The sequence below is a fragment of the Panulirus ornatus genome, chromosome 53 (genome assembly GCF_036320965.1).
Source record: "Panulirus ornatus isolate Po-2019 chromosome 53, ASM3632096v1, whole genome shotgun sequence".
Taxonomy (NCBI): domain Eukaryota; kingdom Metazoa; phylum Arthropoda; class Malacostraca; order Decapoda; family Palinuridae; genus Panulirus; species Panulirus ornatus.
Genome location: NC_092276.1, coordinates 2,977,194 through 3,004,846, shown reverse-complemented (window position 1 = coordinate 3,004,846; position 27,653 = coordinate 2,977,194). Strand labels below are relative to the sequence as shown.

General features: G+C 38.3%; 2 protein-coding genes across 4 annotated transcripts; one reads left to right on the top strand and one right to left on the bottom strand.

The window, feature by feature from the left end:
• Positions 1–25,234, bottom strand: LOC139765174 (proteasome activator complex subunit 3-like). Of its 3 annotated transcripts, none has more exons than XM_071692439.1 (6): positions 25,099–25,234; positions 13,736–13,768; positions 12,297–12,442; positions 6,004–6,181; positions 3,592–3,762; positions 1–2,903 (listed from the first exon to the last, which is right to left on the bottom strand). In XM_071692439.1, exons 1-6 carry the CDS (start codon positions 25,105–25,107, stop codon positions 2,712–2,714), a joined length of 729 nt encoding a protein of 242 aa, XP_071548540.1. In that variant the 5' UTR covers positions 25,108–25,234; the 3' UTR covers positions 1–2,711. The 3 variants fall into 3 exon arrangements, with proteins under 3 accessions (XP_071548540.1, XP_071548537.1, XP_071548538.1); XM_071692436.1 differs by lacking the exon at positions 25,099–25,234 and adding an exon at positions 17,407–17,528; XM_071692437.1 differs by lacking the exon at positions 25,099–25,234 and adding an exon at positions 17,197–17,315.
• LOC139765175 (uncharacterized) lies at positions 24,580–27,374 on the top strand. Its single transcript, XM_071692440.1, has 4 exons — positions 24,580–24,673; positions 25,174–25,350; positions 26,809–26,951; positions 27,132–27,374. Exons 1-4 carry the CDS (start codon positions 24,668–24,670, stop codon positions 27,268–27,270), a joined length of 465 nt encoding a protein of 154 aa, XP_071548541.1. The 5' UTR covers positions 24,580–24,667; the 3' UTR covers positions 27,271–27,374.
• The last annotated feature ends 279 nt before the right edge of the window (positions 27,375–27,653 follow it).

The window sequence follows — 27,653 nt, the reverse complement described above, 5'->3', positions numbered from 1 at the left end:
GAAGTGATCATCATACAATATAAATATTCAAGTAGCAGTGCGAATCAAAATTTTCTAGACATATTTCTTATTCTTGTTTAAAGACTTCTTGGGAAGGATAAAATCAAAATTTTCCATGTCCAAAGCTGTCAATCAATAACAAAGGCCAAGAAAATAAATTACAGTTGCAATCCCTCATAAATCTACAACTGAAAATCAGTTTTTATCATTTTCTGATAATCACAAATATTTGGTGCATTATCAATGCATACTCTCTATACGATAAAAATGTAAAGATTCTCATAAAAAAAATGCTCTTATGAAAAGGTTAAAATACTCTCTTCAAATGAGATTGTTTCTCATGTAAACTTTCTTAATTCCTCCTTTACCCTTTGCTCTTCCATTTTTCTAAAAATACATACAATCTTGAGAAATCGCTCTCTTGCCTGTATTCTACCATTCATGTATTTCAATATATTCATATACTACTTGTAAATAATGTAAAAGACTACACCATTTCTTTCTCCACATGCATACTAACATTTATGTTTCAAAATTGTTTTTTTTGAACACTAACAACAACTTTTCTTTCCAAAGGCTTCCACATCATTCTCCATCCATACAGCATTTCATGAAATTTCACATTTATTTAAGCTCAGTCATAAATTCTTTCAACAAACATATATTCCGTATTCCCTCCTAAAACATAATATTCTCTTTAACTGCACTTGTATTCTATTTCCCAGAAAATTTCACTTAAAAAAACTTTTATACATCTACTGAGCAATTTCATCTATAAATAAATGGCATGTTACCTGATTCTTCAGTGTATATACATATTCAAAACAGATGATACAGCTTCATCTTCTCTTGGCACCAAAATACTGTTTGGCTTTCCACTTAATCGACTATTAACACTCATACAGTTACAGCAATTATGTAGTGGTTTAGTGATGAGTAATACATCACAACACAAGATAAATATACATAAAGTTAATCAAAATGAAACCATGTAAATCAATGACTGGCAGCAGCTTTCAATTACAAATTTCAAAAACTTAAAGAAATATTACAAACCTAAATAATTATCACACTTGTAAACTGAAGTCAGAATACTGTATCAATGGAAAAAGAACAAATGTACCTAAGATAGGTCTAATGGTGCATGCGAAATGCTGGTCACCAGATAAAAGTTTTGTTTCAGAATCTTGCGTAATGAAGTCTCATGAATATCAGTTTTTGTGTATATTGTATGCCGTTTACTGAAACAACTATGGTATGATGGTTTTGTGGCAGATGGGAAAAAAGTATGTAGTTATTCAATACTGTGAACTAAATGATAATTTCTGAGTTCCATAATTTTGTCAAGGGCTAAATTTTGATAAACCACAGTTTTTTGTTATTATGTTTCACAAGATGACTAATGGAGAACCACCAACTTTGTAAATATTTGTATTAATATACATAACTATTCAGAATAGCACTTTGGAGATTAAATTACTGAATACAAGTGTGAATAAAAAAGTACTGTAATACTGGACTGGAAAGCATCCTATACTCTTGTGCAAAATTAAAAGTCCACCACCGTTTAGTAATGTATAAGTTAACTTATTACATTTCTACTGCTTTACATAGATATCTATCATGCCCCTTTAAGGTACCTATAGGACACATTTGCTTTACTTCATAACCATTCAGTTTATAAAACTGAATAGATAGCAAATACTACACTATCCTAAGCACATCAAGACACCTTGCTGGAAAGATGATATACTTCTCTATCCAATCCAACAGAAATGTTGATAATGAGGCATCAAGTGATGAGCTTAGCAAACCGCGCTAACGAATCTCTACAGATATAATGAACATCAAAGATATGAGATTTTCAGTTAACCCCTTTCTGTAGAGAAGTGTCATACCACAATTTCCTATTTGTCATTGCATGTATATTTACACTACCAAAGGCTAATAGGCCTGTATTCTGGTTCAATGAAGAATTATATGCAAGGATGGCTCTTACATTATCTCCTTCAAGAAAAAAAATGCTCAGATGTTTAAGCATTTCAGATTTAAATTGAAAAGGCTGTCAATGAATCAGTTTCACCATTGTAACAAAATATGATGATTTTCCCTTAAAATAATTTTCACCTGCACTTAAATTATCAAATATACCTTAAAGTTGTACCTAAAAACATGCATAGAGTACAGTACGTGCAAATCTATGCTGTATTCAAGTTTTGTGTGTAAACCCCAATGCAGGATACCTGCAATACTGTAATTACTGAAAATAAGATTTTATTCTTTCTGCTTAACGAATGATGCATGACCAAAGGAAGCTTATGCTCTAATGTAATACCACAAAATTCCCGCTGGATATAAATCAAATGAATGCAAATAACAAACACATGACTACACATATAAATACTTCATCTATGAATATCAGTGCAATGGTACTTTGGTGCAATTGAATTGTTATAAAAAAAAAAATCTCATGATTAACAGGAAAAATCTATGTCCGGTAAAGAACAAATTTATATGATTTCATCACTTGTGGTACCTAAAAGTAACACAATATAAGTTTACAGTAAAACTTGAATAGTACATCCAAGTTTGTATTTCAAAATATAATGTTCAGAGTTCTCCTCCTCACCTTTTGGATAAAGGCAATCTAGGATACTTCTTGGACATTACACAGCAGACAGTGGCTCAGGAAGTTAATATATAATGAAAAATTAATACATGGCTTCAATGGAGTTGGTAGAGCGTGGCTTCTTGATCTTCTCCATGTTCTTGGTGATCATGTCATGGAGTGTAGCATAATGATTCCTGATCTCAGACAAAGTAATACGTAATGAGAGATATTCTTTCTCATCCAACTCCACAACAGTTCGGCGATAATCGTCTATATGAGGATATTTGGCAACCTGAAATTTATGAAAATAGATGAAAATGACTCAATTTCTAATGGTATCAAATTCACCACTTCCAGCTGTGCATACAGGTGGTACAAACATCCTTTTCATCTTGGTGCCACACTAAAGGAAATGCTTAAAATAGAGAGGAAAAGTTTACGAGCAAAATTGTTGAAACCTATAACTCACATAATATTGATGAAATTAGGGCATATGAAGTGGTCAAGGTAAACCAAGAAAGAAACTGCAGAGTTTGATTATGGATACAGGTGCTTCTTTCAGTACATTAAGTACAACAGCTATAGATTAGATGTTTGTAAATAAGGCCCCAGTCTATTTATTCCTAAAGCTTTCTTGCCAAGCAAGAGAGATAGTGAGGTATTTAGAATCTTTTCCTTTATACCTAAAGGTGTTACGTTAACACAGAGAAAAAGAAATGTGAAAAATGAGAAGTATCAGCACACAATAAAAACATCTGTAAGCTTAACTGTAAATGAGAAAGTCCCATAATTTTTTTGATACATACTTGTCTTCTAATTTCCTGCATTAGAATTAGCATAAGTGATCAAAGACAAGCTCAAAATGCAAGCAGCATAAGATGGAGCAAGATAAAAAATGTATTAAGGCATTGGTTACCAAAAGTATATAAAACATCCATTTTAGCAAAATCTATAGACCTGGTAAAAGTTACTATACACACCTTAGACACAAGCTTGGCACGTGTCATATAATAACGTGATATCTGATCAAAGAAAGACGCAGCCTCAGATTCCACTGTTCGGATCTCTCCCAGTGTTTCCTCTTGGATGCTCACACCAAAGTTATTGCCATCTTCAATTTTTGGAATCAAAAAGGATATCCACATTTTCAGCTGAAAAGTAAAAAAAAATATAGTCAAAGAATAATCTTTATCTTATGAATAAAAAGAGGGGCAAGAGATAGCAGAAAAATGTGTGGAATGGTGTATGCATGTAAGGACAGGGATAAGTGGAGACTTTTGCCATGGCCATCCCCTTGATGGGAGTTCTCAAAGGCACTGGGCATTAGACACAAATAGATAGATAGAGAGATAAAAACGCATGAAGGTATACAAACTTAGTGTACTTCTCTCTACTCAAAAAAATAAAAAAAAGCTAAAGAAAAATACAATATACCTGAATACATACACCCATGAGTATCTACGAGGCAAGGCAAGTGTGAAGCACTTGCAGCGTGCTGCTCATTTCAGAGTAGAATACTGCTGTTCTCTGCTACCACACATATTGCATTGCTGTCTAACTTGAGTTTATCCTGATAGCTTTAAGCCATCTGTAATGTCTCCTCTTCAAGGTTTACTTATAAACACCTTGAAGTGCTATTTCACTTTGTAACACAATGAAGAATATTACCATATTTTTTCCTCAGCTCTTGAATATTTCCGTTTGATCTCTTTTTGATACATTCCATGGAAGTCTTGTACATTTAATTACTGTTTCCAATATAGTGCAAGTCTTTTTATCTTTGAATATTTTCTATAAATGTTTGTAATTCCTGCCAAGCATAATCATATATTTGTTTGTTTTGTAGGCAGTACAGTGCAAGTTTTCCCAATTTTTCATGAAAGGCTGTGAGTTCTATTTCTTCAATTATACTTGAAGAGTGTTTCCATATTCTCTTGAACTTATAATACATTGAAAAAACTTGCCTTACGATTTTTCTATCATACTTGATTGCCATTTCCTGTATTAAAGAGATACTGACAGGAACAGTCAAAGAAAGGCTGCATTCACTTAAATCCATTCTCTGACTGTCATTTTAATGCACTGAAACCCCACAAAGCTCTCCACAGTTTACCCCAGACGCTTCACATGCCCTGGTTCAGTTAAATGACAGTACGGCAACCCCAATACACTACATCGTTCCAATTCACCTATCGTGTGCATGCCTTACACCTTCCTGCATGTTCAGGCCCCGATCACTCAAAATCATTTTCACTCCATCCTTGCATCTCCAATTTGTTCTTCTTGTTCCCTCCATTTCTGTTACACATATCCTCTTTGTCAGCCTTTCCTCACTCATTCTTTCCATATGTCCAAATTATTTCAATACACCCTCTTCAGCTCTCTCAGCCACAACCATTTCATTAATTACTCAATGAAACCTTATGATATGGAGACAAAACTGTCTCTGGGTCATTCTCCTTTCAAGTGTAATCCAATATTGCACCTTTTTTTTTTTTTTTCATCTCACCCATGAGTCTGTTTCTCTTGTGACTTTTAATTTCCTCTCATGTTATGTTTATCACACCATTTGACTTTTATTCCACCATATGACTTCTAAGATATTATTTGTTTGAAAGCCAGAGCACTCTTCCATCCTTATCCTTTCAAATTTTTGGAAAACCTTGTTTTCATACACTGTAATACATACAGCGCCATCCTATAGTGGCAGCTAGTGTCAGATTTTCTATAATTATGCTAGTTTTCAAGATGCAACAAAGTACTTATGATTCATGTCATGGAAAACCCACGAATCAAAGACCATGATACCCATCTGATATCTCACAGGCCAGAAACAGAAGTGAAGGTATTACAAGCTGATGTTAAGTGAGCCAGAATGTCTGAACAATAGTAGTGGGCAAATGTAATGAATGCAGGTGAAGGTCACTAGGCACCACCTCACCTGTCCACCAAGACTTCATAGACCTGGGCTGGTTATTGTATGACTGTTGAGTCTTGTGAACAAGCATCTGTCAGACTTATATTATTTATGATGGTTGAAGATGGTGGAGCTTCATGGATGTACCTCATTTTGGGAGTAAAACTTTTAACCCCCACTGAACAAGTGCTCTCTCAGATGCTTCCAGGGTTCTGTCCATAGTGAGAAAATTATAGCATCCATGATTGGAAAACTGACCATGCATTACTAAATATGGTAGATATGGCATATTACGTGGTTTCAAGGCTTAAAATGCAAACCTAATTTTACAAAAACAACAAAAATACCAATAGAATATTTCCATGTGCACTGATTATCAAAGAAGGCAGCTACAGAAAGATTTTATCATATTTAAAGATTTGATCATCACAAATAAGGTAAACACTGGATATTTTTATCTGCTTCCAAATATTACCAGATTAGCTTCCTCAACAAGCTGACAAATAAGTGGCTTGATTGTGTCGACCATCAATGTAATGTGTGGATTGATTGGTACTGAGCCTGAGGGAAGTACAAACACTTTAGCTCCTGTCACCGCATCTTCTGTTCCATCAGACATCTTTCGCTTTTTCCCTGGAGGATCTCCATCATGGCTGTGAAACAGTAAAAGCTCATCAATTCATTTTCTGTACGGTAATACACACATCATCCAAAAATATTCTAGTCAAACATTCAGCACATAGAAAGTCCTCCATACATGATCTGAATAACACTCTTCCTTGAATATCTATCTCATTATGTCTAATATGCTTTCCCTTACTAAAGAGCAATGTTACTTAAGCACAACCTCCTTCATAATACACTATCTTGGCAAATATAACCAGAATATTCCAAAAATATGCTCAAGCAGATACGGATATTCAAATGTTCCATCTCTGTTATTTGCTCCACATATACACACAAATTTGACAAGTCACTTGATATACTCTTTAAGATGTCTCTGAAGGAAGGTAAAGTATCAAAGGAGCAGAAGTAAGCAAACATTAAACCAATCTTTAAAAAGGGAGACCGGGAAGTAGTGCTGAAATACACACCAGTTCCTCTGTTGTTTGTGGTCTGTAAAATAATGATAAAGATTGCAAGAAAGCAAGTGGATAACTACTTGCTGAGGATAAATTACCTAAGCTAGAGACTGTAAGGATTCACAGAAAGTTCACACATAAAATGTTTGATGTATATGAGAGAGAGCTGCATTTCAGATTACAGAGAAGGATGGGCAGACTGTTTGTAACTGAACTATTAGACAATGTTTGACACTGTACCACATAAGAGGCTCTCAAAGAAGTTGGATCTTCAAGAAGCAGGAAGGAAAAGACCCCTTCAGAGAGAAAATTACTCTTGAGGAAGGGGACAAAGGATGCCATGTCAAAGAAGCTTTCTCAAAATGGGCTGGGATCACAAGTGGCATGCTGAAGGGCTCAGTCTTGATACTATTTGCTCTTCCCGATTTATGTATATGACCTGATAGAGGGACTGGACTTGTACCTGACTATATTTGCAAATGATCCCAAGGTCATGAGGGATATTGAGTGTAAAGAAAATTGCATCAACTTACACGAGGACCAAGAAAAACTTCAAAGCTGGCCTGATTCATAGCTGATCAAATTCATCCTGAGTATATGCAAAGTAATGAAGATGGGACACAGCAAACATAGGCCTTAATATGCACATTACCAAACATGAAATAAGTTGCAGGGGTCTATGTGTTAGAGGTACCTGAGAGTCAGCACTGTATCTAACACCTCACCAAAGCCCCAGTTTAAGAGATCTGTACATGACACAAAGTGGCTGCTGGCATATATTACAAATGCATTCAAGTTCATGCATGAGGAAATATTCAGCAAAACCTAAAATAGGATACGCAAATGTCATCAACACTTAAAGAAACCCAAAGAACTACTAAAGAAGGTCCTGAGAAGGGAAATACATATATTTTTTTTCCTGCTTAAGGATCATTTTCAGTATCAGCAAGATAGCACCAAGAACAGACAAAGAAAGGCCATATTTGCTCAAATTCATTCTCTAACTGTCAAGTTTAGAGCACTGGAACCACAGCTCCCCATCCACAACCAGGATTTGGACATCAACCCCAGTATACCACATCATTCCAATTCACTTTAACCCTTATGCACCTTTCATCCTCCTGTATATTCAGGCCCTAATCGCTCAAAATAATTTTTACTCCATCCTTCCACCTCCAATTTGGTACCCCTGTTCCCTCAACTTCTGACACATTAGTTCAAAAAGTTATAGAAAAATTTCAAGTGATGGGGCCGCATGTGTGTAGAGCTCCCTTCCAATGCTGTTCATATGGGAAATTACATACACACATAAACCACCTTACAAGGGAACCTAGACGAACTCAAAAGTTGGTGTGACATATAGTGAATGACGTTCAACTATATATGTGTAAAGTGATGAGGATGGGTTAAAGTGAACGAAGTCCTCAATATGAACATCATGTAGCAGGAAATAAGTTGCTTGAATCTGTCTGAGAGACAGACTTAGAAGTCAACATCATTCCTAACCTGTTGCCAGACTGTTCACAGTTAAGACCAACTGTTTGCCACGAAATATTAGAAATAAATTCATGTTTTTTGATAAGGAAATATTTAGCAAGATGTTCACATCCTCATCCTACCTATGGCTAAAATGGAATATGCTTCTCATGTTGGTTCTCATGTCTAGAAAAGCACAAAGAGCTACTAGAGAAGATCCAGATAAGGGTAACAAAGATGGTAAGAAAGTTAAGGGAGCTGAGTTACATGGAAAGACATGAGGCCTTTAATTTGCTTACCAAGGAAAAGACTGAGGGGGTAATTAATAGAGGAGACTAAGAACAGTTCTTCAAAAGATGTACAGAGAGAACAACTAAAGGACATAATGTGGAAGTGAAGAGGAAGCTTGTTAAAATATATGGAAAGAAGTACTTTACAGTTTGAGTGGTGGATGAACGGAATAAATTGAAAGAAGATTCAGTAAATGTAAGTAGCATACAGGAGTTTAAAGTGCTGCATGTTAGTAGAGAAGGTTCAAGGGTGCCCAAGAGTGTAACACTCCTTCCTCGTACAATACAAATAGTTAATCACAAAGTCAATGGCAAAAAGAACGAAAAAAAAATGAGAAATTAGTGTCATAGCAAGAAATGATTCTTTCCAAGCTATGTATTGTGGCCAGAATGATAAAAGCTCCCACAAATGTACTAAAAAGAACCAGAAAATGCATTAATACTACAATTAAAAATTAGATTTAAAAGGTAAAATCACAACCTATGTACAAAGAAAATTGACTTCTCAAAAGGTGACCACCATCGCAGTGATGCTAAGCTTCTCATATCAACCTGGGTGTTCCACATTCATCCTATTACACCTTATATATATATATATATATTTTTTTTTTTTTTTTTTTTTATACTTTGTCGCTGTCTCCCGCGTTTGCGAGGTAGCGCAAGGAAACAGACGAAAGAAATGGCCCAACCCCCCCCCCCATACACATGTACATACACAAGTCCACACACGCAAATATACATACCTACACAGCTTTCCATGGTTTACCCCAGACGCTTCACATGCCTTGCTTCAATCCACTGACAGCACGTCAACCCCGGTATACCACATGAATCCAATTCACTCTATTTCTTGCCCTCCTTTCACCCTCCTGCATGTTCAGGCCCCGATCACACAAAATCTTTTTCACTCCATCTTTCCACCTCCAATTTGGTCTCCCTCTTCTCCTCGTTCCCTCCACCTCCGACACATATATCCTCTTGGTCAATCTCTCCTCACTCATTCTCTCCATGTGCCCAAACCATTTCAAAACACCCTCTTCTGCTCTCTCAACCACGCTCTTTTTATTTCCACACATCTCTCTTACCCTTACGTTACTTACTCGATCAAACCACCTCACACCACACATTGTCCTCAAACATCTCATTTCCAGCACATCCATCCTCCTGCGCACATCTCTATCCATAGCCCACGCCTCGCAACCATACAACATTGTTGGAACTACTATTCCCTCAAACATACCCATTTTTGCTTTCCGAGATAATGTTCTCGACTTCCACACATTTTTCAAGGCTCCCAAAATTTTCGCCCCCTCCCCCACCCTATGATCCACTTCCGCTTCCATGGTTCCATCCGCTGACAGATCCACTCCCAGATATCTAAAACACTTCACTTCCTCCAGTTTTTCTCCATTCAAACTCACCTCCCAATTGACTTGACCCTCACCCCTACTGTACCTAATAACCTTGCTCTTATTCACATTTACTCTCAACTTTCTTCTTCCACACACTTTACCAAACTCAGTCACCAGCTTCTGCAGTTTCTCACATGAATCAGCCACCAGCGCTGTATCATCAGCGAACAACAACTGACTCACTTCCCAAGCTCTCTCATCCCCAACAGACTTCATACTTGCCCCTCTTTCCAGGACTCTTGCATTTACCTCCCTTACAACCCCATCCATAAACAAATTAAACAACCATGGAGACATCACACACCCCTGCCGCAAACCTACATTCACTGAGAACCAATCACTTTCCTCTCTTCCTACACGTACACATGCCTTACATCCTCGATAAAAACTTTTCACTGCTTCTAACAACTTGCCTCCCACACCATATATTCTTAATACCTTCCACAGAGCATCTCTATCAACTCTATCATATGCCTTCTCCAGATCCATAAATGCTACATACAAATCCATTTGCTTTTCTAAGTATTTCTCACATACATTCTTCAAAGCAAACACCTGATCCACACATCCTCTACCACTTCTGAAACCGCACTGCTCTTCCCCAATCTGATGCTCTGTACATGCCTTCACCCTCTCAATCAATACCCTCCCATATAATTTACCAGGAATACTCAACAAACTTATACCTCTGTAATTTGAGCACTCACTCTTATCCCCTTTGCCTTTGTACAATGGCACTATGCACGCATTCCGCCAATCCTCAGGCACCTCACCATGAGTCATACATACATTAAATAACCTTACCAACCAGTCAACAATACAGTCACCCCCTTTTTTAATAAATTCCACTGCAATACCATCCAAACCTGCTGCCTTGCCGGCTTTCATCTTCCGCAAAGCTTTTACTACCTCTTCTCTGTTTACCAAATCATTTTCCCTAACCCTCTCACTTTGCACACCACCTCGACCAAAACACCCTATATCTGCCACTCTGTCATCAGACACATTCAACAAACCTTCAAAATACTCATTCCATCTCCTTCTCACATCACCGCTACTTGTTATCACCTCCCCATTTACGCCCTTCACTGAAGTTCCCATTTGCTCCCTTGTCTTACGCACCCTATTTACCTCCTTCCAGAACATCTTTTTATTCTCCCTAAAATTTACTGATAGTCTCTCACCCCAACTCTCATTTGCCCTTTTTTTCACCTCTTGCACCTTTCTCTTGACCTCCTGTCTCTTTCTTTTATACTTCTCCCACTCAATTGCATTTTTTCCCTGCAAAAATCGTCCAAATGCCTCTCTCTTCTCTTTCACTAATACTCTTACTTCTTCATCCCACCACTCACTACCCTTTCTAAACAGCCCACCTCCCACTCTTCTCATGCCACAAGCATCTTTTGCGCAATCCATCACTGATTCCCTAAATACATCCCATTCCTCCCCCACTCCCCTTACTTCCATACTTTAATATATATATATATATTATATATAATATATATATATATATATATTAAAGAAACAGTACCGTATAAATACTCACCAAAGATGGTTACATATCAAGGACTGATAACAATGTTATGGATTTTGGGTGTCAGTGATTGCTGTAAAATTCAATATAATTTCCAAAGCACCATTCTTCCTCTTAGTCTTTGCTGTCTCTGTTAGCTCACTTAGAAGAGGCTGTATAATGCAAAATCACATGCCACCATTCCCCAACTTGCAACAGGGCTACGATCCTGAAAATCTTGTCTTAAGTCTAGCAATGAAAACTCATTACATAAGGGAGGTTATATTCCTGATCAATAATTTTCCAAATTAGATTTTTAAGTATGGAAGCTATGCAATAAAAGCATAAGGCAACTCACCATCATGGAAAGAATAAAAACTGAAACTGTTTGCCACTTGATGGGATGCAAATCAAACACTATTCTATCCAGATATCATTAAGAAATGCAAGAAAAGTACAGAAATATCTTATATCATCCAAACATTATAACTGTTACAAGAAGAGATTAATTCATGTATCAAAAACACAAAAGTAAAAACTCTTCTCTTTTAAATCTGTCTCAAGTACGAGACTTACATGCCATAAGTCAAGAATCAACCCTCATTCTCAAGTGTCTTGTTTGTGAAACCTCTCAAACTGGAATGCAGCAAACTGGGGACAGTGGCATATGTTTTTGTATTAATTCAAATTTTTCCAGTACATCCTTGTACAGTATGAGTGATTTTACCAGTGAAAAAGAAAAAAGTTTCCTGTTTTGCTGTAAGACTTGGTCACTCATTAGGCAACAACAATATACCACATCAGGAACTATGTAAATGAAATCAGTTCCATTCCATCTTAATTCAAAATGAAACTGTGTTATAATGAGCTTAATTAATCAGAAAAAGCATGTTAAACATATCAGTGTTATACCTGGTGAAGTCTTTGGGTATCTTCACCTCCACAGCCTGGGATGCTATATCACTGTGAATCAGTTTTCTAATTACTGTACTTACTTGTTCACAATTAGTGGTTCAGGCACAGGGATATTGAGATCAGAGTGAACTGTGTCAAGTTTTTCACAGAGGAATGGTGACTCCTCTAAAAGCTTGTTGAAATGGATGATGCGCTCAGGAAACTTCTTTTTTACCAGCTCCTCTGCCTGCAGGAGGCAATGACATAAATGAATGGAACTTTAATACTAAAATTCATATTTTTTGTTATATCAGCATGTCTGTCAATAATCTGGACAGAATCAAAGAATTTTTTCCCCTTATATTCTTTGCTAAGAAATACTTGGCAGAGAGTGAAATAAGGCATTCATGGATCTGAAGGAAGCATATAAAAGGGTTGACAAAGAGGCCTTGTGCAAGATATTACAAATATATGGAATAAGTGTAAAGTTACTCAACAGTGATGAGTTTTTATCAGAGCAGGCATATGCGTGACTAGCAAGGGAGGAGGAAGGTGAGTGGTTCTTGGTGAAAGTGGGTCTGCATGAAGGATGCCTGACATGACAGTGGTTATCTAATATCTATGGACAGGGTGATGATGGAGGAGAATGTAAATGTCTTGGGGCAATAGGTTGGTCTGCACGTTGGGAGTGAGGAGGTAAGTTTGCTGTTTGCAAATGAAATGGCTTTGGTGACAAACTCGAGAGAAAAGCTTCTGATGATGGTGATAGTTTAGGAGCATGTGTGAAAGAAGAAAGTTAAGAGTGACTGTGAACAAAATTATGGCAATGAAATGCAGAAGGGAGATGAAGCACAATGGTTTCAGAGCATATATGAATGGGAAGGGCCTGGGGGATATGCAATGCCTTAAATACTTCTCAAAGTGAACTTGACAGCAGATGGAAGATGAAACCAAGGGGGATAAAGTGGGTTAAGATGCATGAGAAAAGTGTGGAAGGAAGGGTCAGTGTCTGATGAGGTAATGATGGTAAGGTCTGATGGCAGTAGTTTTGACAAAATCATATGCATGTGAATCTGAAGCCTTAAATGCAAATGAATGTAAGAAGGTAGCCATAATGGAAAGACAGGCCTTAAGATAATATCTCCTTTAAGTTGGGATGACTGTCTGAGGCACGACTTTCCCCACTTATAACCACTAGAGGGCCAAAGTATACCTTATACACACACCTGTAGATTGCAAAAAATTAAATATCTTAAAAGTTAAACGAACAGGATTCCTTGTATTCATGTTTTTTCTTTGGAAAAGAAACACAATAAGCTAAGCAACCTAATCCTACATTCCATATCATTCTTTAAGTGACCAATGCAGGTGATACAAAATTCTATAATCAGTAATGAACTGACTAATATGGCTAGACTTTACATATGGCAAACAAATTTTTGCTATGGCATAAGATTTTGAATGAATGTTGCCAAATCAAAGAGAGAGAGAGTGAGTTAACTGTGTATTATGGCTACAAATGTAAACAAGGGAAACTTACTTTCTCCTTCACTGTACCCTTGTATGACTCCACCTGTAATAAGTAAATGCATATATATATCATACATTAAAGAAATTAAGTAATCTGCACAAGAAATGTAAAAGGCTAATGCAATGCCTTCAACTAACAGGGTTCACACACTAATTATATATCCAAATCCGTAAAGAAACTAATTTTTTTCACATTTTCAAAATACTGTATAGGACTGTAATGGCAAGAGATTAATCAATTAAAAAATACCATAGATTACTCACTGTTAAAATCATACTAATAACAAGTATCAACCCATTTTCTTCAGTTACTCATAAAACCGTTAATCTACTGGAAGTTGATGAGAGCTTCAAAACATAATCAGAAAAAATCTACACACTTCAGAAGTCAGAAGGTCCATATCTGATACTGTTAAAGGTTGAAGTTTCTATAGATGGCTAGACTCGAGTAGAAAGCAGAGTTGAAATTTTATTTTTATTTTTCATTTACAATTTGGCCTTTGAGGACTTCTGTCTGTAAATGGAATCACTTTTTTCAAATGTTTCCCATAAGTAAAGAGGAAGATACTTTTGTATCTCCATCTGTTAAAAAATGCTGATAAAAAAATCACAGAAAAAAAAATTACAATTCTGAACATAAAAAATTCATGCAAATAATGCTTAAACATACAGAGAAGTAAGCACACTAAATTTTCTGTATCACAAATTTATTGAACAATGAGCATTTGCGCTGGCCCTCCATAAAAAACTGATGTTAATGAACACATCAATCAGTAAGAGATGGTATCTGTCTTTGCCTAACTCGAACCTCCAATCATTCTACATCTGCACAGAAATTAAGTTTCTTCTATGTTCAAATTCATGTATGCACTTACATGCACAAAAATCTTATCAGTTCATCGTCACATATACTGTTCTTACATAATTGTAGTGTGTCCACAAAGAGACAAATAGATACATAGCTGATGAATAATGTCCCACACACTATGTAGTACCAGAACAGAAGGAACACTAAATATGCCAGTGCATAAATTCAACGATTTTCAGTTTCTATGGCAGGCATATTTCCAAACGCCTTTTGGCGTTACCAAACATATTTTAATTCAACACAAAAATCTAATCATAATGCATATTCAGTTCTATACACTAAAAAAAACTGCTGGGCAACATGCAGAATCATATTGCTGCCACTGGTAATAACGTATGAATGCTGAGGAGCAGCATTATTCAAGTGCTTAGCACACATATCTAAACAGGAGTGGGTAAGGACAATTCAAGACTTAAATTCTTAAACTTTTAAGGATTTGCTGATTCCTACAAATGCTTCACCTACATTTACATTAAGCCTACAAATTCCCTGGAATACAGAAACAATCTACCACAACTGAAGCAAAATATATATAAGAAAAATTATCTACAAAAAGAAAAACCCTGAACATGACATCTTACAAAAATCTTGATGAAAATATAGATGTACATTATAGAAAATATTAAAAATGTTATCACACTAACTGCAAAACTATAAGAATATGATAACCCTTAAGGACTTATGAAAGATTGCTCCATTCATTGTTTCATGCACAAGTCACAATCATTAATGTTACCCACGATTGAATATCTTTGCACTCAACTTGGTCTAATCTTTTACAGAAAACATTTTTTTTTTTCCCCCTTACCCTCATACTGTGATTTTCAATGTTCCAAATAGTTCTAATATTTTTGAGAAAATACATTACTTTTTTTTTCCTCCCACTCATACTATGATTTTCAATATCTCAAATAGTCTTCCTTGAACAGGGCCACATAATCACAAATAAGGTGGCACAAAGAAAGGAAATAATTACCAACACATTCTTATAACAAATGCCATAAAATCAACCATAAACACATGCATTACTGATCTAAACCAGACACAAGAAACACCATAAGGTATCTTAGGTTCACGTAATGAACACAGAAACTTTAATGCAATACCTCTATGATGCACCTTAACCAATCATACAGGGCACAAGAATTTTCATCAATAGTGCAATCATTCCAATACCACAAAATTTCATAACAATAGGATAAGGTATATACAGTAAAACGAAATGGAAAGTAAGATTTGAAATTATCTCTTTATCATATGGTAAGAAAAGTGACAGTGGGGAGGGGTATGTAGATCAGAGAGGACAGACTACTGAACACAGAAGTACGTGAAACACTTGTAAAAATCAAAAGAACTTATAAAATCCTCACCTCCCATCCCCGTGCAACAAAAAAACACTTCAACATTCAACAATCTTTCTAAAACACATAAGAAACTGTTTCAACAGCCCCCAAAATGTAAAGTAATTGATAACACACCAGGCTGCTGGTAGTATTGCCAACCACCATCCCTTAAAGCAATCATTTCATGAAGTCCCCAGCAACTCACTAAATCAATGTTGGTATAATTCCACGAAAAATGTACAAAATGAAACTAACTCATATGTAATCTGGATACAGTCATCTCTAAAACATAATGAACACATTCAACCTATCAGAAGGCCCACCATGCCCATTCTGAAGACAATGAGCACTTATTTTGTAACAGTTTTGCTCTGAAGTCAAACAAACAAATATGCAATGTAAGTATTTGACCTGCAGTCCGCCCATAGAATGTGGCAAATTCCTTTGAACAGTTGGAGCTCAGTAAAGGGGTTTCCTGTGATAGTCAAGTAAAAAATAAGTATGTTTTACCTACTTTAATCTCACATTTTCCCACATTAATGTAGCCCTCGCCAATCACCACCTTATACTTCAATACGAATAATAATAATAATAATAATAATAATAAAAAGTTGTTCAAATTATTCCTCCTAGCCCCATTTTATTCTAAACACAATATCCGTCACAGCAAAATGAAATAATCAAAATTTTTGTAACGAATGTGGTGTCCTTAAACTGTAAAATTATTTGACTCAAAATATCTTTATGGTAAAGGGGCAGTTTTATGCTCTCCTAAAAATTCTTCGAGTTTCATGCACGGCGAGACATTGGCTAAATCTGAAATATAATTCCCATCCCCATATCCATCAATCAGATGACGGTGCACTTGTCAATGAATTCAATCAACCGCTGATACTCAAACAGGTTTTAAGACATTAATCTACCTCAATCATATAATGACTTCATACATACCAAATTCAAAATGTTCACAATCAAAAGCATATAGTAAGTTATGAATACTTCATGGCCTAATCTTACATCAAATGCGTGCCCTAGTAATTCTAATAAGATTCTTAATATGCAAAGTCTTTCATAATCAAAACAAAAACGATTACCAATGAATTGCAAAAATGAGAATCTACCTTCATAATAGATTCGGGTAACCTTGCGGCAAATATTATCGACTAAATATGGATAATTTTGCCAAATTATTCGTTAACTGTCACTGACCGGCAGCCTAATGTTCAACTCAAACTTCACACTTCACATAAGTTCACATACATGAGTGTTGGGCTTTTTCATGTCTTCCCAGCAGAGTGATCCAGACTGCGAAATAATCTGCCAACGTTATCCTCCTGTTTACGATGCAGTAAAGATGTTGCCATCATCTAAACTTTCCTAAAACCACATCAAATATTATTTTCCCCAGAGGCAAGACGCGTCACTGAAATAATATCACACACGAAACGAAAATACCGGCACAAATGTTACCTGTGGTAAATACTCATCCATCTCAGGGAAGACCACGCATTAACGCTCAAGAGCAAAGGTTTGTTTCCGTTTCCTTCCCTTCATAAACGGATAAGCTCTGAGACCCCGGGAATAAACAAAACTCGGATACCTTACGCAGGGTGTTTGATCCCTTGTCGCTGACACTACAATAGGAAAGAAGTATCTTTATCTTCTTCAGTATTTAGAGTAACGGAGAATTCTGACTCTTATAGTTGTAGCGCGCACGTGTTATATAGCGGCAAATTCAATTGCATAACAGACACGGTTGTATGGTGGAGCGCTAATAAAAGGCATTATTCGCCTCTAGCACCAGCTCTTCCTATTCAGTGCCTTCTTTATGTTGTATATCTAGGCGTATTGATATGATGGAGGCATAGAATTTCTTCACACAACGGCATTTGTCAAGCTGAATATTCTCATTTCAGGATTCTATTACACCTGGTGGTTAGCTACAAATATCTACTACATGGGAAGGTAAAAACGTACTGCTACTGGTCTTATGCTACACTTAAAACATAAATATATATTTGGATACAAAGTATAAAGTTATGATCGTAGACCGTTTTGGTAACAAAGTGCATATTGTCTTTGAACTATTAAACGCTTTCTTATAAAATCGCTTGTTTCCTTGCAGTTATTTCTATACTGAGAAATATACTTTGTTCCAAACGTAACAGGAGCAAACTTAAGGAACTGATTTTGGTACGTGAATGATGTAGCCTAAAAGAAATACAATCCAACTATGTTGCTATAACTTTCGCAGTTATTCAAAGTACTCATTCTGAAAAAAAAGGTTAAATTAATCTAGTAATCGCCCTGAAATTCAATTTCTTTAACCATAAAATCCGTTACCGTAACCAACGCTCTAGTGGAGGTCATAATTTTTCTATTTTCATTTTATTCATTTCTCTTTTCTGTTGTTGAAGGCTCCAGTCACGGATCTGAGTCCCTATGGAAGCCAGTCTTATATGAAACGTTAATATGGGCTCAAGAGATAAAGAAATAACAAGAGACGAATGCATAGGGGAAGTGAAAAAATTGCCCTTTCAAAAGGGGCAGTCGAGGCGTTCAAGAAAAAAATTACGGAGAACATATAAGGGTTTCGAAGGAAATCAGTGTAGGGAAAAACAACGACGTCACATCGACCCATCCTTGAGCTGCCAACGATGACATAGTAGTCAAGAGATAAGTGTCCTGTCGAGTATTACGTGTCTAGCTAAAGGCGTTTACAAAAGCAGCCAAAAACCAGAGTAAAACACAGAAAGGGAAAAGGGACCAACACTGAGGCATAAGAGAAGATGGGAATGTTTTAAAGTAAATCTGATAAAAGTTGACAAACGGCTTTAAACTCTGCTAAGGATCCTGGCATATCAGACCTGTCTTCGCTTTTTCAAGGAGTGGGTTATCAAACTTGCTCCTGTACCTGCTCGTCTGTTGTTTCTATTCAGAAAAATAAAACGTGATGGTGAAGCCTATCCAATGCATTTTCCAAGAAGGAAAAGTTATGGTTTTTAAATGCGAGACAGCTGAACAAGCGCTCCTCCAAAACGGAGACAATAAAGACGTTCCATACACTTTGCTTGTATCCAAAACCAGAAGTGCTTTCTTGATAGCACAGAGATTATAAAGACGGCATGGGTTTCTTGTAAAGTAAGGTAGGGGCTGAAGGAATGTTAAAATACTTATTTCGTCATGAGGTGCAACAACTACAGATCAAAGGGAACGTGGTACGAAGAAAGTTGAGATACTTCTGGCAAAAGACCAGAAAGACGGAAAAATGGTAAAGATTTTCACACTTCCTTTCTTATAAAGGAACGCTTCATTTTCTTGGATAACATATAGCAGCGGTTTCTGGCAGAACTGAGAACTGAATGTGAATCAGAGATTTTTCTTCTAGTTCCTACATTACCTTACCCAAGTGGCCTTATAACAGGAGTGGTTGAACCCAGACTGAAGGAAGAGATGGGCCGGCAAGAAAATGGGATATATGTCCTCATACCCACTACAATAATCTATGCCACATACACCCCGGACAGAAGCATCGCCCCAAGAAAATAGTAATCTTACCAAGGACAAACAAAAAAGATTCTACTTCTACACAAACACACACATATATTCTTTTAACACATGCTCGCCATTTCCCGCATGAGCGAGGTAGCGTCAAGAACAGATGACTGAGCCTTAGAGGTAAAAATCCTCACTTGTCTTCTTGCTCTGTTTCTTCTTTTGGGAATTAATACAGGAAGGGAGGAGCATTTCCAGCTACTCGCTTCCGCCCATTCTTAGTCGCCTTCTACGACACGCAGGGCCCCATACAACTTAATAAAAAAAAAAAAAAAAATAGTTATACAAAAATACACCTAATACACACTTTTACACATGGCTGGCCGTAAACGTATGAAGGGTCAATGGTAAATACAGACCAATGGTGAAGGAGCAAACTGTCAGATGAAACAGTTCGGAAAGAAAGGTTATGGAAAGATGGGAGATACATGTGAAAAGCTGAACACAAAGATAAAAAGCGTATTCGGATGTACCACAGCTCCTAGCCAAGGAAAGGGGAGACGCCCTGTGAAATATATATAACTGATTCTTCTGGAAGTCATATGATATAAACCCACACAAAAAGTTCATGGATGTAATATGACTCAGCTGACTATGGTATATATAAAAAAAAAAAGTAGTGCCAAGGTTTACAAACGTGATGGAGAACTAGCCCTGAACTACAGACTAGTGTTGGTAACGAGTATAACCAAGATAATAGCCCTGAAACAGAGATAAACAGCACTAACGAGTGATAGCCCCGGAGAACGAGCCCTGAATCACACCAGAATCGCTAATCAATTATTCTAGTGTTATCTTGTGGTTAACCAGTCGTTCAGAATTATTTGATTACAGATAGTAATCCTTTTCGATGTTGCAAGACCAGAATAAAAAAATAATCAAAATGTTTTTGGTTGAATATGACGGTGATCACTTTCTGTTTACCTGTTTAAATCCAGCGATAATGTCTACAACCAAGTTTGTACACATTATAGTTATCTGTGTTCTAATTCATAGAGACTACCTCAGTGTCCCTGATATTACTATAGTTCTCCCGGTCTATGACGCGCTGACACACTGAGCACACACGGTGCAATCTTGCGGGTGTTGGATAGGCTACTGCCTTCAGCATTGACGGACGTCTTTCGCTGACGAATTTATACAGGTTTTAAGAGCACAGATTTATCCATGTATATGTCTGTGCATTGGCGTTTTGTTTTTTATTGCCTATTGCAAATGGAGAGGCAACTTTACACTCGTAGGTAGATTTTGTGAAAATTTCAGTGCACGAAGGATACATTACTGAAGGATCCTTTCAATACATCTATATCTATATGTAATTATCTATCTATCTATACACACACACACACACACACACACATATATATATATATATATATATATATATATATATATATATATATATATATATATATATATATATTTTATTTATTTTTTTATTATACTTTGTCGCTGTCTCCCGCGTTTGCGAGGTAGCGCAAGGAAACAGACGAAAGAAATGGCCCCCCCCCATACACATGTATATATATACGTCCACACACGCAAATATACATACCTACACAGCTTTCCATGGTTTACCCCAGACGCTTCACATGCCTTGCTTCAATCCACTGACAGCACGTCAACCCCGGTATACCACATCGCTCCAATTCACTCTATTCCTTGCCCTCCTTTCACCCTCCTGCATGTTCAGGCCCCGATCACACAAAATCTTTTTCACTCCATCTTTCCACCTCCAATTTGGTCTCCCTCTTCTCCTTGTTCCCTCCACCTCCGACACATATATCCTCTTGGTCAATCTTTCCTCACTCATCCTCTCCATGTGCCCAAACCACTTCAAAACACCCTCTTCTGCTCTCTCAACCACGCTCTTTTTATTTCCACACATCTCTCTTACCCTTACGTTACTCACTCGATCAAACCACCTCACACCACACATTGTCCTCAAACATCTCATTTCCAGCACATCCATCCTCCTGCGCACAACTCTATCCATAGCCCACGCCTCGCAACCATACAACATTGTTGGAACCACTATTCCTTCAAACATACCCATTTTTGCTTTCCGAGATAATGTTCTCGACTTCCACACATTCTTCAAGGCCCCCAGGATTTTCGCCCCCTCCCCCACCCTATGATCCACTTCCGCTTCCATGGTTCCATCCGCTGCCAGATCCGCTCCCAGATATCTAAAACACTTCACTTCCTCCAGTTTTTCTCCATTCAAACTTACCTCCCAATTGACTTGACCCTCAACCCTACTGTACCTAATAACCTTGCTTTTATTCACATTTACTCTTAACTTTCTTCTTCCACACACTTTTCCAAACTCAGTGTATATATATACACACACACATAGTTCGAAAGAATCGTACAATAATTGTAAGCACAGATGCCTTATATTTAAGGCTTCCTTTAATCCCGCCCACACAACACCCAAGAACCGGGTGGTTCCAGCATGAGTGGAAATGACCTATACACACACAAACACACACTGCCGCGTGTAGGATGAAGGAGGGGACAGGATTCCTAATACAATCCCTGCTCTTCCACGAAGGGACAAGCGGTACATGGTACCCGTCCCAGAGTGGGAAGGGAAACCTTCCATAGTTCCCGAGGTTATAGGGCTCCGCCCCACCCATACCTCACTCCTGTTTAATGGATTCATGGGAAATGGAAGGATACCCCCCCCTCCATTCCCCTCTACACTCTACCAGCTCCTACACATCCCACCGATCACGGAGGCCTAGCACAGAAGGTTCTGCCTTCAAGTACCCCTTTCCTCTGTCGTCTTCTACACCTTTAATTCCAATTCCTCAACCTTGTTTTGAGGAGATAACCCCATGCAATCATCTATAAATTATCTCTTAGTAATGAATTAGTAGGAAAATATTAAGAGCATTACTAAGAGATAATTTATAGATGATTGCATGGGGTTATCAGAGATAGCGAATACTGCACATCCCCTTTTAAGGGTATATGTATCCCTGGGTGTTCCTCGCCTATGGTACTTTCCTGAACTAGTGATGCCACAAATCGCTATAGTTCCTCGACATTTCTGTATGTAAAGGACTGCCCATAAAACGAATTTAGCCCTGGGAACTTACCTGACAATGCTGTAATATGACTTAACTGACTGTGGTTTAACAACTATGAACACAAAGTCTCCTGTATTACCGTCGCGAACAGTCTTGCGCACATGGGAGTCTTATTTCCCGTCTTGTTTGAGGTGACGGTTGCTGGCTTGTGTATACGTGAATACCACAGATGACAGTGTAACACTCCAGATATAAACGAGGATGTTTACAAGACGTAATGGGATTTGTTGAGATGCTGCTAACATATGATAACAACACATGGTCGCCACTGCGTCCGACCGAAATTAAGTCATAACGGGTGGGAGAGCATTTCCTCAAATTCGTAAAGACCATACTTACGTGACAACTAATTATCGTAAATATGAACGATGATCCACTTCATCGTTAATATTTAAGGTATGGAAATATGAAATGATATGAGACCTGAACTCCTAGCATAAACGATAATCGTTGGTGTAAAACTGCACGAGTAATCACTTTGAAATTGCCGCTAAAGATACATCTGTGAAACTACTAAGGTAACTTTGAAATCATGAGAGAAGCTATAACTGTGAAACTGCTAGAGTAGCTATAACTGTGAAGCTGTTAGCTATAACTATAAACCTATCAGACTAGCAGTAACTTTGAAACCGCTGGAGAAGCCATAACCGTGAAACTTCTAAAGTTCAAGTTTAATGGATGGCCTAGAGCCTGGAATGAGAAGTTAGTGTTTACTGGAACAGTGAGACCCCCCCCCCCTCTCTCTCTCTCTCAGCGCCCACTAGCTACGCATATCTCACCGCAAGGGAGGATCTGGGGTGGAGGAGGGAGTCTGTGGGCCGTGACGCGACAGGAGTCTCGGGGTGATGCGGGAGGACCTGGGAATGTGGATAACCAGCGTCCCGGCGAAGCAATGTGTGTTCTGTGTTAGTTGTAATGGCGCTATGGTCCATGTCAGAGGGTTCTCTTGGGAGAGTCGACTGGGAATTGTGCTGGGGTGATGGACGGTACATCATTTTTGCCGGGGTGTTGATACAGGTGCTCTGGAATGAAGGGTATGTTGTGGGTGGTGGCCCACGGCGGTGAACGCACGCTGATAGTAGTGGGGATTGTCCTGTGGATACCGTAAGGTGTTTTGAGCTGGTGAAGGGTGCCCTAGGAGTAAGGAGGGATGTCCTGGGGGTGTACTGCCGCGGTGGAAGGTGTCTCTAGGGGTGTCCTTCAGTGGTGAAGGATGTTCTGTATTGGATGAGAGTATGCTAGGATGTCTAGCGGTGGAAAATATCCTGCAGTGGGTGGAGAATGTCCTGATCCCTAGATGGTGGACATGGAAAAGGATGTGTCAGAGCAGGAGAGGACGCTAGGATGCTGAAGGTTGTCTCGGGGTTGGGATAGGTGTTCTGGAGTGTCAGAAAATGTCTCAGTAAGTGTAACTGTTATGGTAGACGTGCCATGGTGAGGATGTGGTGGTTGATGGTCTGGGGCGATGAAGCCTTTCACTTTTCTTGGGAGGATGGGGTGCTGAGGGTTTCTCTGGGGGTGAAAGATGGCATACTGTGATGGTGAGGGAAGTATCTGTAGGCGGGAGAATATGTCATGATCCGGCTCATGACATTTAAGCAGGTAACTGTTGGCCTACTTCTCACATTCATTTACGACTATCCTCAACTGTCTACCGCATGGAATATAATGGAACATGCGGGTTACGCCAGCAAAGGTCTATACACAATAAAGTTCCAGTTCAAGAAAGGAAAACAAAACTGGGAACCCTGGCGTACAGGCAGGCGAGCAAGTGTGGCTTGCGAAGCAAAAACAAACAGGCGTCCAACCACCGCCCGAGGTTGGCAGGAACCACGTCGTGGCAGCGCAGACCACGGCATAAGGAGGTCAGCACAGCTTCCCTTAATCCCGGCGGTTCACTCACCCGAATTATGAGATATCCTTATTCAATTCCCTTTCCGTATGGCCCGGGGTGCGGGCCCGCGGCCGGGTAAGGGAGGTATGTAAAGGCGGAGGCCCCATCCGACAACAATCAGTGCTGGCCTACTAGCGTCTTGGTCGAGAGCGTCCTGCTGCGACCGTCTGTGGCAGCAGCGAGTATGAAGGTGAGCGATTCCTTCTCTGTTCTTAAAACTGTTTGTATCCAGAAATCCACGGTCTGAGTCTCTAGCGCTGTTCGCTAACAACAGATAACAAAATCAATACAGTTCATTTCAAAGAAAACGTCCAAACTAGAACTTCATTTTACGGATTCTAGGGTAAGGTGAATACATTTACCCCGACGAATGAAAACGTTTGAAGACAACCACTTTCGTAGGTTTGAAATTATGAGAAAAATATTCTGTTCAGTGTATGAGTCCATGAGATGCATTTTCTCTTGCACCAGTTTGAATTTTGAACCTACTTCATCTCTGGCACACACCAAAAAGACTAGTTACTTACATACAAAGAGCTTTGGACAAATATAAAGAGCTTTGGACAAGCTTGTGCTCGGGTCGAGTTTCATGGTTTTACTCGTGTTTTCGCTCACCTTTATCATTTCCTCCGCGAGTGGAGACACAATGCCAACCACCTCTCTACCGTCCTTTGGCTTCTCCTCCTGCAGTGGTCTCCTGCTCTCGTCGTTTGCCTGGTGGCATCCTGCGGGGCGTCGTTACTGGACGTCCTCAAGTCGTGGAAGGATGACCTGGTCCACGCCGGCAACGCTTGGGGCCACTCGGGGATGCCGTGGGCGGCGGCTTCACCTCACACCTGGTCACAGACACGACCAATACACGTCAAGGTCAGTGAGAGGCCACATAACACTCATTTACTGGCATCATCAGTATGTTATGCATCAACACCTAAAATATCTATCTATCTATTTATATCTGTATCTATTTATATATATATATATATATATATATATATATATATATATATATATATATATATATATATATACGTAAATAGATATGTCATATAAATGCTCCAACAGCATAGTCAATGCTAACATTATCAATAATGTCATGCAGGAACTCAAGCAATGTGTTCCATACAAGCACAGCCAACATCCAAACATCGTCCATACATCGTCATTCACAAGTGCCACAGATGAATCACGCTTATAAATAAGCATTGCCAATACCACGTACATGAATCAGTGAGATACAGAGACCACAAATATGTCTAGATAACACATATCATATCAGCTTATGTACAAGGGAAAGTGTAATATACCTATTCATACGGCACGCTTGCACTTTGAGTTTGCATCATCTTATTGACTAAATATCATACAGATGACATCTGTTCATAACCTTTGAACTCTGTGGTGCACAGTTGATTGGTACTGTAAACTGCGATGGAGTACGTGAAAACCCAGACATGGATTTTAATTATGGGGGGATGGAGGGGGTAACTGCTGGGATGTAGGGTTAGAGTGCAGTGAGAGTTGAAAAGCCTATACCTTACTACCACAGTGGGAGGTGGAGATATGTGAAAAGGTGCACGCCAGCAGATAATCTCATGATAAACTACGAATTCTGTTATCTGGCTTTTCCACGTCATAAAGCGTGCAGTACACATAAATAAAAGCAACAGGTCGTTGCTGGCATAATTAGCATGCAAGATAACAGTATATATATATATATATATATATATATATATATATATATATATATATATATATATATATATATATATACACACACACACTGTTATGAGTCACACTACCACTTTATCAACATAAATTACACACAATACGGACCGCCAACAGGCAAAGGCCCGTGTCGGACCAAGCATAAGTCCGATATATATACATATATTCTTTCATACTATTCGCCATTTCCCGCGTTAGCAAGGTAGCGTTAAGAACAGAGGACTGGGCCTTTGAGAAAATATCCTCACCTGGCCCCCTTCACCGTTCCTTCTTCTGGAAAATTAAAAAAAAATGAGAGGGGAGGATTTCCAGCCCCCCCGCTCCTTTCCCTTTTAGTCGCCTTCTACAACACGCAGGGAATACGTGGGAAGTATTCTTTCTCCCCTATCCCCAAGGATAATATATATATATATATAATATAAATAAATAAATAAATATATATATATATATATATATATATATATATATATATATATATATATATATATATATATATATATATATATATATATATATAAAGACATGAATCATGCGGCTACTTTACTAATGTATATACTTTTAAAAACTACTTTACAAAGTCCTCCGCCTCGCCCCTGGCAGATACCCACACTGAAGCCTATCGTCGTACCGTACCCCAAACTGGAGTCCCTGCCCGTAGTCAAGACCTTCCCCGTTCTCAAACCGGAGTTCGTTGACGTCTTTGTCCCGGTCCACCGTCCGGACCAACAAGCTCCCTTCTACGGGTAGGTCCTTGCCAAATGAATGTATAACATACAAAACTTCATTTACAGGATCCTCAATATACTGCCTGCAGATATGAACAGGCACGAGTCGATCTGATTAATAACTAGTCTGTGTGACTTCGAAGACATACATGATCCTTGCTCCAACATTGTGATTAACCTATTTCTTCGTATAACTAGGCATGACGGCGTGAAGCAGCTGCAAGTGAAAGACCAGCAGGATCAAGTGAGCCAGGACCATCAGCATCTGCAGCTGCAGCAGCAGCTTTATCTGAAACTACAGCAACGGCTCCAGAATCAACGGAAGAGGCAATTTTGAGGCATTCTATACATAACGTGGCCTTACTCCTCGTTACTTATGTATGCCGTTATATATATATATATATATATATATATATATATATATATATATATATATATATATATATATATATATATATATTTTTTTTTTTTATACTTTGTCGCTGTCTCCCGCGTTTGCGAGGTAGCGCAAGGAAACAGACGAAAGAAATGGCCCAACCCCCCCCCCCCCATACACATGTATATACATACGTCCACACACGCAAATATACATACCTACACAGCTTTCCATGGTTTACCCCAGACGCTTCACATGCCTTCATTCAATCCACTGACAGCACGTCAACCCCGGTATACCACATCGCTCCAATTCACTCTATTCCTTGCCCTCCTTTCACCCTC

Coding starts and splice junctions, on each gene's coding strand:
- LOC139765174 (XM_071692436.1), bottom strand. CDS start 17,427: ATGGATGAGTATTTACCACAG. Junction 13,769..17,406: donor TGGATGAGTATTTACCACAG/GTAACATTTGTG, acceptor TACTTATTACAG/GTGGAGTCATACAAGGGTAC. Junction 2,904..3,591: donor GTGCCAAGCTTGTGTCTAAG/GTGTGTATAGTA, acceptor CATAAATTTCAG/GTTGCCAAATATCCTCATAT.
- LOC139765175 (XM_071692440.1), top strand. Junction 25,351..26,808: donor CACGACCAATACACGTCAAG/GTCAGTGAGAGG, acceptor CGCCCCTGGCAG/ATACCCACACTGAAGCCTAT. Junction 26,952..27,131: donor CAACAAGCTCCCTTCTACGG/GTAGGTCCTTGC, acceptor TCGTATAACTAG/GCATGACGGCGTGAAGCAGC.